Below are 12,131 nucleotides of genomic sequence, written 5' to 3'. Positions count from 1 at the left end.
CACCAAAAAAGAAAAAGACCTATTTGTCCAAAAATATTTATGGTAGCTCTTTTTGTTGGTAGCTAAGAATGGCAAATCAAAGGAATGTCCATCAGTTGGGGAATGGTTAAACAAGCTGTGGTATATGGGGATGATGATGGAATATTATTGTGCTACAAGAAATGACAAGCAGGATGATTTCAGAAAGGCCTGGAAAGACTTGTATGAGCTGATGTATAGTGAAGTGAGCAGAGCCAAGAGAACATTGTGCACAGAGTTAGCAATATTGTTTGATGAATAACTGTGAATGACAACTATTTTCAACAATACAATGATCCAAGACAATCCCAAAGGACTATTGATGAAATGTACTACCAACCTCCAAAGAAAGAACTGATATTGATGGAACGTAAACTAAAGTATGTTATTTTTCACTTTCCTTCTTTTTTTTTCTTTTATTCAATTTCTTGTACAAAATGACTAATATGGTAATGGTTTACATAATCATACATGTATAACTCTTATCTGATTGACAGGGGAGTGAGGGAAGGAGGGATAAAAACTGTAACTCAAAACTATAAATAAAAATGTTTATTATTTAATAAATTTTTTTAAAGACTAGGGGTGAAGCAAAAGTATCCATTATCACTATTATTACTTAATATTGTACTAGAAATGCTAACTACAGTGATAGGACAAGAACAATAAGTAGAAGGAATTAAGTAGAGGCAATGAGGAAACAAAACTATCACTTTTTACAGAAGATATGATGGTATATATAGAAAACCTTATAAAAAAACTAGTCAAAACAATTTACAATTTTAGCAAAGTTGTAAAATAAACCCACAGAAATAATCACTATTTTTGTATATTACCAACAAAATCCTGCAGGAAGAGATAGAAAGAGAAATTCCATTTAAAATAAAATATTTGGAAGTCTACCTATGAACACACACAGAGGAATTGTAAGAATTACAATCCACATAGCAAGACACAATTACAAAATATTCTTCCCACAAATAAAGACAGAATTAAATAATTGGAGATATATGTCTTTCTCATAGGGAGGCCAGGCCAATATAACAAAAATGACAATACTATCTAGATTCATTTAATTATTCTATGTCATCTTGGTCAAATTACCAACAGATTATTTTATAGAGCTGGAAAAAATAATAAAATTAATCTGGAGAAACAAAAGGACAAGAATATCAAGGTGTAATCAGAGAAAAAAAACTGGGAAAGAAAGGGGCTTAGCAATACCAGATCTAAAATTATACTACAAAATAATTATCATCAAAACAATTTGGTACTGGGGGCAGCTAGGTGGTGCAGTGGATAGAGCACTGGCCCTGGAGTCAAGAGAACGCAGGTTCAAATCCGGCCTCAGATACTTGACACTTTCTAGCTGTGTGACCCTGGGCAAGTCACTTAACCCCAATTGCCTCACCAAAAAAACAAAACAAAACAAAACAAACAATTTGGCACAGGATAAGAAATTGAGTAGTTGATCAGATTACAGAATATGTAGAAGCAAAGGAACATAGTAACATGGATTTTGATAAACCCAATGATTCCAGCTACTGGAACAAGAACTCACTATTTGACAAAAACTGCTGGAAAAACTGGAAAGTTGTCTAACAGAAACAGGCCACAGACCAACATCTCATACCATATAACAAGATAAGGTCCAAATGGGCACATTATTTAAAGATAAAAGGTGATATCATAAGCAAATTATGGGAGCATGAAAGAAATTACTTGTCAGATCTATGGATAGGAAAAGATTTTATGACCAAACAAGAGGTAGATAAGTTTACAGAGGCTAATGAATATTTTTGACTATATTAAATTTAAAAGATTTTGCATAAACAAAACCAATGCAGCCAAAATTAGAAGAAAAGCAGGAATGCAGGGAGGTGTGATGGTGGCAGGGAATCTTCGTAGTAAGTTTTCTCTGATAAAGATCTCATTTTTCAAATATATAGAGGATGGAGAGATTTGTAAGAATAAGAGTCATTCTCTAATTAATGGTCAAAGGATATGAACAGGCAGTTTTCAAAGGAAAAAATCAAAGCCATCAATAACCATATGGGAAAAATGCTCTAAAATATTAATAATTAGAGAAATACAAATTAAAACAACTCTGAGATGCAACCTCACACCCTAAGATGTGACCAAAAAAAATGACCAAAAAAGGAAAATGACAAATGCTGGAGGAGATGTGGGGGGGAAAGATATACAGTTATGCATTGCTGGCAGAGGAATCCAACCATGCTGAAAAGCAATTTGGAACAAATTGTAACAACAAAACCAACAACAGTAAAAGCTGCTAGCAATTATGTAGCACTTTAAGGTTTGCAAATGTTTATTTTCACAACAATTATGGGAGGTCAGTGCTCTTATTATGTGTATTTTACAGATAAGGAAACTGAAATAGGTTAGATGACTTGCCCTAGGACACACTATGTGTAAGGCTGGATTTGAATGCAGGTCTTCCTGACTCCAATTTTAGTGCTCTATCCATTTTGCAACCTAAATGATTTCTAAGAAGGTCAATGCATCACTAATTTAAAGTGCCTGTTCTTTCATGGTAACTGAGACTCTTTCTATTCAAATGACTAATACAGACTATTTAAAAAATAGAATAATATATTCCTGTCAAGACTTTGGGTTTAAAATTTTCCTATCTCAACTAACCTCTCAGCTAATATCATTATTTGATATTTTTTTTTCACTCCAAGAGCTTCATTAAATTCTTATTTGTGTCAGATAACCGGGAATTCTCAATATGTGCCATATGCACAAACTACAATCCAAATAAAAACCACACTAGCATAAACAAAAATTATACTATAGGATATACAAATCATATCAGAATTGAACAATTATAAACTGAGTCACAAGAAAGGCTATGGTTATGAATTACAACTGTTTTTATAAGGATAAGGAATCAACACCTTTAGTTCAGTATTAAATGGGGAGGAAGGGGAATTTTCCAGAAGTTAGCCCCTATGGATTCAAATGTAATATTGATATGTGTGTGTTATATGTTAAATATTGTGGTATCCATCACATAAACATCCTTAAAAGTCCCCATAACTAACACTAAGGCTCCTTGGAGCTTTCTATGGAAATAAAAGAGGAAATTTTCCTTCTCATAATTCAAAAATGGTTTTATGAATTTAAACTTCATTTTCTTTTTTCACATTTTCTCAACTTGTTCCATGTCTACCCACCAACCCCAAAAGGCTCATGTTTTAAGGGGACAATTTCAGAAAAATATGGATGAAAGAAAAGAGGAGGTTATGAATTAAACTTTTAGCTATACTTAGCATAACATAGCTAAACATAGCTATACTGAGCTACATTTAGACCAATCATTTTCATCTTCTAGTTATTTGGAATAGTAGGCATAATAATGTTCTCTGCTACAACTTAGTTCCAGCCATAATAGCAGGATTCTGAAAAGGAACAGCATTGGATTATATGATGTGTACCATGGTTTCTTTTCAGACCAAGGGAATTATTTCAGAACAGTATAGACAAATGAGAAGAGGAGGGTAGGAACTAAACTTTTGACTGTAACTACTTTTATTTAATTAGTTGCTGAAGTCAAATAAATTTGTTCCTTTTTTGTCACTGATGTTTAATTAAGTAAATGATTTTGAATGATATCTAAATTGATAGTGGAAAGCATTAATGATTTTTTTTTCCAATTGAGTAGGAAGTTGATGTTATTAAATCTTGTCAAGAAAGAATGAGGCTATATCTGGACAAAGCTATTGCTCAACTTGCGTAAGAATTTTACCTTTGCTTTTATTGTTGGGTTTTAAAATTTGTAATCTATATTTTTCCATCCTACTTTCTCTTAAACTTTAATACAAAATATAATAAAATCTTACAAAAAGATAAGATGCTCACCATAATTGAAAATAGTTTGTTGCCTTGAAACAAATCTGAAGATTTAAGCAAGCTCATCTTATTCCTTAATAACAAGCATTAGTATATAAAGATTATTGGCTAGGCCTAAGGAGACTTACTTTAAGTATAAAATTCAAGTGCATTTTCATTTCTTTCTGGATACAGGAAATTAAGGCTGAATATCTCATGAAAATAGAAGTATAAATAGAAATCAAATTAACAAATTTACATTTTTGCCTTTCCTGACATACACATTAGAGTTTCTCACTCTTTGCCTCTGTGTTTTATATGTTTACGTTTGTGTTTATATCCATAGCTACATCTATAAATATCTTTAAAACTTTGTCTTGAAATTCTAGGAAACTGTAATTGAAAGACTTTCTCAGTCATTCTCTAAGACAAAGACTGACTTCTCCCAGATTTGGATATCACAGGATCTCAGAGTTGCAAGGAACCTCAGAAGGCATCTATTTAAAACTAAACAAGAAGCTGTTCTAAAACCTATCTCAAAGTGGTCAGCCAATCTTTGCTCAGACTCTTACTGAGAGGAAAACCTCCTTCCTACTGAAGCAGGTCATTCTAATTTTGGATTCATCTGTTAGGAAGCCCTTTCTTATGTCACATTTATATCTCTCTCTTTACAACTGCCATTCATTGTTTCTAGTTCTGCTCTGTCAATGAAGAATAAATCTAATCTTTTTTCCACAAAACACACATTTCTCTTAAATTTTCTCTTTTCCAGACTAAACTTACACAATTCTTTCAAATGATCCTCATATGACATGATCTTTAAGCTATTTTCCATCTTCTTGATAGCTCTTCCCTGAATATTTTCCAATTGATCAGTGTCCTTCCTAAAATGTGAACTGAACACAATACTACAGATGTGATCTGATCAGAAACAGAGTATAAAGCTATCATGTCCCTTAGTCCTAGATATTATGCCTTTCTTAATGCAGCCTAAGGTTTCATAAGCATTTTTGTTGTTGTCGTTGTTTACATATGACACCACTGATATATTTTGAGCTTATATTACACTAAAGTCTTCAGAGCTTTTTCAGTTGAACTACTATTCAGCCCACCATCTTGTAGTTGTGAAGTTAATTTTTTTTAACTCAGTTGTGCTTAACATTTATCCCTATTAAACTCAGAGCAAAGTTCAAATCTGAGATTTCTTTGGCTACTAACTATACCTAACTGTAGCCTAACATGTTAGCTATCCCTGCTAGCATTGATGCATATGGTTTTACCAATCAGTCATTCATATGACTTCTGGGGAAGATAGGTGGGGAAGTAGATAGAGCACTGACCCTGAAGTTAGGAGGATGAGTTCAAATCTTACCTCAGACTTACTAGCTGTGTAACACTAGGTAAGTTACTTAATTCCAAGTGCCTTTAAAAAAAACAAACTTCCAGGGCCATCTCCAGTTATCCTGATGTATATTTTACCACTGACCCAGATGACTTTGGAGGAGAGAGTGAGGCTGGTGACCTTGCACAGTTCACCAATTCAGTACAAGTCATGACATCATCCCGATGTCATGGTCCTCTTTGGGAAGGAAGGACAAACAACAATGACTTCTAATTCAATTATTGTTATAATTTTTCATTGTTACAATTTTATCAAAGAAAGTTCCTCAGTATTCAGAATTTCCTGGGTTATTCATATAGGGCATCTGAAAACATAAGCTCTAGGATTCCTTCATAATGTACCAATACTCAATTGTGGAAAGTATATTTCTTTATTAAAGGGAAGTTCAGATCATAAACCACTTTATAGCTTCCTCCTTTGGCCTCTCCTTTTCATTTTCTCCATTTCAATCATTTGGCTTTATCTGATGAATGCCCTCAAGAAAAAGTTTTCAGTGTCTGATTTTTAGCTTCACTTCTACCTCTTTTCTTCTGTACCAGGCCCACAGTCTTTAAGATACCTGGAAATTCCTTTGACAAACATATTTCTCCCTCTTCCTCAAAACCCACCCCTCAGCTGTCTGAACTTAAGAACCCTGGGAACAATTTGAGAGTTTCTGCTGATGAAAAATGCATTGAATTGACTGCTAAACAGCATAAGAAACTAAAGAAATAGTTATTTTCTATCCTTCTCCTGAGTGGTGTTGGGGAAAAAGCATTAACATTCAATCAGATTGCTTGTGTTTGAGGCATGAATGTGATACTAGTTTTTATAATTATATAACCTCACTCACCCTCCATTTAACTCACCTGTAGAAAGGACACCACCAACTTGTACAACTTACCCTCATAAGGTTATTGTGAAGAAAGCGTTTTTAAAATTTTGAAGCTCTACATAAATTTACCCTATTACAGTAAAATTAATTACCAAATCCTTTAGAGACTTCCCTTTAAATAGCTCTTACATCTGTCCCATCCTTTCTATTCCCATGGGACTACCCTAAATCCAGGTGCTTTGAATAAGTACCTAATGCTCACCCTTAGTCTCCTAACTCCAGTCTCTCTCCCCTTTAATATAGCCTACATATCACTTCCAGGCTGATTTCCTTAAAACAGCAATTCTAAGAGGTTATTCCCTTGCTCAGGAACCACCAGTTCTTCTCTGTTGCTTATAGTATGAAGTCTGGACTACTTAATTTGGCATACAAGGCTCATCTTAATTTTGGCCCCCTCTATCTAACCCACTAGTCTCCAACATGAAACCTTTATTGCGATCTGACCAGCCTCCTTACTATGCCAGAATATTACCATCTCTAAGCTTTTGCTCATGTTGTTCTCCTTGTCTAAGACGCTCTTCACTGTCCTCTCTGTCTTTCCAAATCCTACCCATCCTTCAGTGAATAAAAAAGCATTTATTAAGCTCTGACTATAGGCCAGACACTGCATTAAGCATAGGGAGTACAAAGACAAAAACAAAAAAAGGACCTGCCATTAAAGAGTTTATAATTTACACACATACACACATACACACAGTATATATACTGTTATACATAGTAGATATAGGATATGTTTGTGTTTGTATATGTATGTATATATTTGTGTGTACACACACATTCATGGATGAGTTTATCCTACCTCAAAAGGTTTTCTTGACTACCAAATCCAATGTTGTTCTCCCCCATTTCTAAATTCCTTTACCACTTATTGTTTATTATCTAGTTTGGCATTTGGCATTGAAGCATAAACTTCCTTAGATTTTTATTTAGCTGTTTCATATCTGTAGGATTTGTTTCCTAAGTTCAATTTTAAAATTCTTGAAGGCAAGACTGTTTTATATCTCTTTTGTGTCCTTAGTGCCTAGTATTGAGTCAGTGGGTGGATGGTTCTATTTGGCTCTAAAAAGATTTTAAAGGAATACATACATACACATACATAATTTGGACTCTAATTACCACTTTAAATCATGTAATAAACACATAACCTTGATTACTGATCAGGTATGTGTTCAACACAGCTAAGCTGTGGAAGATACAAAAGGAGTATGTATTCTACCCTTAAAGAGTTTCCCATATACAAAGTAGAGAAAAATATAATATGGGAGGCTCTTCTAGGGATAGTGAGCATCATCCCAACTAAGTAATCATCAGGGACAGGGGAGCAATTTTGTCACCTCTCATTATATTCTCCCTACTCTCCAATTGGCAGGAACCTCTAGGATCTCCATATTGGAACCACTACTGCTTTATTATCTAAGTACTAGTGTTATGAATAGACTTAGAGTGCTCTGAGAATTCAGATAAAGGAGTTTTCAAGTAGACTGGAGTGGTTGGAGAAGACTTTATAGAAATAGGTGTAGTAGAAAACAAGATTGAATTGTTGACTTGGCCCCCATGGTACAATACTAGATTTGAAATAAAATGATATGAAATAGATTATATAAAATTACATTAAAAAATAGACATGGACCTGAAAGAACTGACTTCTAGTCCTGGTTTTGACATATCCTAGTGATGTTGGTCAAGTCACTTAACTTCTCTGAGTTTTCAGTATCCTCATTGATTGAATAAGGAAAATATCTACCCTTTCTATATCATAGAGTTTCTGTGAAGAAATATTTTAATGCATTGGGGGGAAGATAAAATGCTTGTAAATGTATTTGTGACTTTATATGATTAACTTTCTGTTCTGTTTTATTTCTATATTTTTCTAATTCTATGAATTGCAATATTAATTATTATCAATAATTATATTGAAAATCATAAAAAGCACAAAATCTAGAGTTAGAAAAGACCTTAGAGATCAGATAGCCCCACCTTCTACCTAGTATAGAAATTCCTTCTACAACATTTCTTATATTCAACTGATCATAATAGAACTTTTCTAGCCACTCCCTTCCAGGATAGTCTTCCTCTTTTCTTAACTCCTCTCTTACACAAGCAGATATTAGGGTTGAGAATGGAGAAATGAGGTGTTAGAGATAAGAAGTGAACTATACTCGTGTATGAGAAGAAGAAAGGGAACAAGGAGTAAAGAAAGGAGAACAAAACAAGGAAGGAGAAGGAACATAAAGCATAATATTCTTTTTTAAATTACTGTGTCTTCCAGAATAGGGGAAATTGTGGAAAGGCATTTCTGTGCTTTAGCACATTGCCAAAGTATGTCTTGGACAAGGAGTGGTAGGGGATAAATAGACTATAGCTATGTAAATATTTGAGTTCCAAATAGGGCTTTTGTTTAGCTAAAAGGCAAATTACATTTGAACAGTAAGATCATGTGACAGCAAATGTCATTATAATGAAATTTTCATAATCACATTTAATGGTAACAATTTTAACATAAATCCTAAAGTTTTTCTTTTTTGCTTCAGATCTGACAGAGCAGCCCAACATGAGCTTGAGAAGGATCTCAGTGATAAACAAACAGCTTTTCGAATTGATGATAAGTGTCACCACCTGCGAAATACCTCAGATGGTATTAGTTATTATAGAGGTGTGGAACGAGTCGATGCTACGTAAGTCAAATATATTTTTGAAGTGTCTATGCTTGACTGTTAAACAAAGATTTTGTGTGGCTACTACTTTAGTAGTCTGTAGGAATGACATTAATTACTACAGCCAAATGATTTATAGAACAATTTCCATTTCCAGCAAAGTGGTCAAATTACACTGTCTTACATACACCATTTCCATACACCTGATTTTTTAAAAGATTTAATGTCAACTCACTTAATGTAAACCCATAACTATAAGAATGTTGGTCTAGTAATATGATGGTTCCATATTCTAGACTGTTTGGAGACTAATCGATGATTATGTAGCACTAGGTGCCATGGTAGATACAGCAGTGGACCTGGAGTCAAGAAGACATGAGCTCGAATGTGATCTCAAATACTTACTAGGTGTGTGACCACGGGTAGGTCACTTAACCCTTCTCAGCCCCAGTTTTCTCATCTGTAAAATAGCATCTCCCAGGATTGTTGAAAGGATAAAACTGAAATAATAATTTATATAGCGCTGATAAAGTCCTATAAAAATGCTGGCTATCGTTATTGCTATTAAAAATGATGTAGGGGCAGCTAGGTGGTGCAGTGGATAGAGCACCGGCCCTGGATTCAGGAGGACCTGAGTTCAAATCCAGCCTTAGACACTTAACACTTACTAGCTGTGTGACCCTGGGCAAGTCACTTAACCCCAATTGCCCTGCCAAAATAATAATAATAATAATAATAATAATAATAGTTCTTTATGTATACTTTTGTATCTGCCCTTTTTTTTTGACCCCACACTTCCCACTCCAGTCAGATTGAACCCAAGTACCATCTTCTTTAGAAACTAGCCCATGTCTTTCTCTACCTGCCATCTCTACTTTGATTGCGTCCCGGTGTTGGCACCTTTTCCAACTTAAGGCTTCTAACTGCCTCATTTTCAAGGTCTTTTTTTTTCGTTGCCTGATTTTAACTAGTTCTTTTGGAGGGGGGGCGGGGGGCAATGAGGGTTAAGTGACTTGCCCAGGGTCACACAGCTAGTAAGTGTCAAGTGTCTGAGGCCCGATTTGAACTCAGGTACTCCTGAATCCAGGGCCGGTGCTTTATCCACTGTTAACTAGTTCTTTTGCCTTGATCTCCAGTACATACATGCCCCCTATCTTATATCTAACTTAAAACTTATCTCTTTTACTTTTCCTTGGCTCGGGACTTCTTCCTTGATTTATAACCTACTTCCTGGCCTTGGCCTAATTTTTACTGATTTTCCATGTTTGTTGCACAGAACAACTTCAGAAACCATTTATTCCAATGCTCTTATTTTACAGATGAGAAAAATGAAACCCAGAGAGATTAAGTGACCTGCCCAAAGGGCCACACAGATAATAAGTATCAGAGATAGGATTTGAACCCAGGTCCTCTCATTCCAGAGCAAATAGTCTTTTCTAGTAGCTTTGACTTATTTTCAAATACCTCATATGTGTTTTCCCGTCTACTCAGCTTGTTCTTGAACCCTTAACTGACCCTGACTTCATGTGCTTATGTGTTCCATGGCCCATGACAACTTTTTCCCCCATTTTTTTGCCTTAGACTTTTAGTACATGTGTGTTCCCTGGATTATAACTGTTTACTTGGTTTTTATTCTCTAGTTTTATCTTGACCATGGGCTTCCAGGAACTCCCCAGTGCCCACTCCTGTGTTTGCCCCCTCACCTTTCATTTCCAGCCTCACTTCAGCTATCCTAGTTCTGGATAAATTTAAGCTAAATTATTTAAGATCAATTATATTAAGATATAATTAAATAATAATATTAAGAGCAATTATAACTTTAATTTGAATTCCTTATTATTCCATATTCCTTGGTTGCCTGTAGACTTTCTGGACTATTACACCATTGATTTTGCTTCATTTTCTTAGGATCTCAGTGCCAGAATCATGGGCCAAGTTTACCGATGACAATATTCTGCGTTCTCAGAGTGAAAGGGCAGCTTCTGCCAAACTGAGAAATGATATTGAAAACCTGTTGGTTGTGACTGCAAATGAGATGTGGAATCAATTCAATGCAGTCAATGTTGCTCTCACCAATCGCATTGCTGAGACAGGAGATGCCAAGAATAAGATTCAGATGCATTTAGCAAAGGTAAACCACTTTTTTTTTTTTTTAGCATTTCATTACACATTTGGCCCATGACATGAAATAATAAAGCCAAGATCCTGGGTTTTGTCATCATATGGATAAATTATCTTTACTCTAGCTTACAGCAACAGCCTAACCAAAACCAGCTCTCCTAGAAACATGTGCAATTTTTCACAAAGTTTATGAATCAGTACAAATCTATCCTGGAGGGAAAAAAATAACTTGTTATGAGCAAGAGAGATGGAAAATGACAGTGTGTCTTTAAATAGGTAAAAATTCCTCAAAATTAAAAAACCTGCCATCATTCATTATATGAACTACTTTTGCACATGCTTTCTATATAGCAGGCCTTACAGGAATACAGCTGCAACATCTGCCTTGACCTAGAAAAGCGGCTTTAAATAGTCTAATCTTCTGCCTCCCAGAACATAATTTCTCTCAGCAGAACTCTTTCCCCACTGGAGGTACTTTCTGGATTTATTCCTGAGTAGCTAGCATACTCTGTCATTATTGTTTCCAATCCTAGTGATTCTGAATATTCAGCTGGCTAATGTATGAACCTTGATCATCATTCCCAGTTGCCCTCTTCTTTTATACCATCTCTGGCTATCTTATGCTCCTTCCATTATAGTTCTTAGAACACTTGTTTCATAATTAACAAACTTCCTTTACTACTAAATCTCTTCCATTTTCTAGAATTCTCTGAGACCTGGATTCCTCCTAAAGATGCTGAATCACTGGCTACCATTTCCATTACTAGTTGTACTTTCACTCATACATCTCCTCGCTTCACTGGTTTTGGTTGAGGACTCAGAATACTCCTTGCCACTTTCACACTCTCTACCACCATTGTTCAACAACCACCCCCGCCTTTGAGATTCATGCTATATAAATTTATCATCCAATCTGGGTCCTGGGGGCCATTGTTGATTGACACCCAAGATATTACCTTTCCTAATGCACAGTCCTTGTTTCCACCCCAACTCCTGCCCCCATGCTAAAGAGGTTCAGCATCCATATTGATGTTTGCTCAAATACCCTAACTTTCTCCATGCCAAAGCAAACCCCCATACATGAATCCTTTATTCTCCCATCTTCTCTAGCAGATTGTTTCCATTATCTTCCCCACTCTCCCCAATCCAATATATCTCCTTATCTACTGGCTCCCTAAAGTCCTGTTCCTTAATAAATAAGCCCAAT

The 12,131-nt window shown here is 35.2% G+C and overlaps 2 protein-coding genes across 2 annotated transcripts in view; both read left to right on the top strand.

Moving 5' to 3' along the window:
- LOC122752702 (zinc finger protein 850-like) overlaps window positions 1–12,131 on the top strand; it is a 1,092,329-nt gene that overhangs the window by 730,755 nt on the left and 349,443 nt on the right.
- TEKT3 (tektin 3) overlaps window positions 1–12,131 on the top strand; it is a 65,622-nt gene that overhangs the window by 42,146 nt on the left and 11,345 nt on the right. Inside the window, exons 3-5 of the mRNA XM_043999594.1 lie at window positions 3,707–3,777; window positions 8,681–8,824; window positions 10,712–10,934. Coding sequence (XP_043855529.1) covers window positions 3,707–3,777; window positions 8,681–8,824; window positions 10,712–10,934 — 438 coding nt within the window. The remainder of the gene's footprint in view (window positions 1–3,706; window positions 3,778–8,680; window positions 8,825–10,711; window positions 10,935–12,131) is intronic.

The sequence above is a fragment of the Dromiciops gliroides genome, chromosome 4 (genome assembly GCF_019393635.1).
Source record: "Dromiciops gliroides isolate mDroGli1 chromosome 4, mDroGli1.pri, whole genome shotgun sequence".
Classification (NCBI taxonomy): Eukaryota; Metazoa; Chordata; class Mammalia; order Microbiotheria; family Microbiotheriidae; genus Dromiciops; species Dromiciops gliroides.
This window is presented reverse-complemented; position numbering and strand designations above follow the sequence as displayed.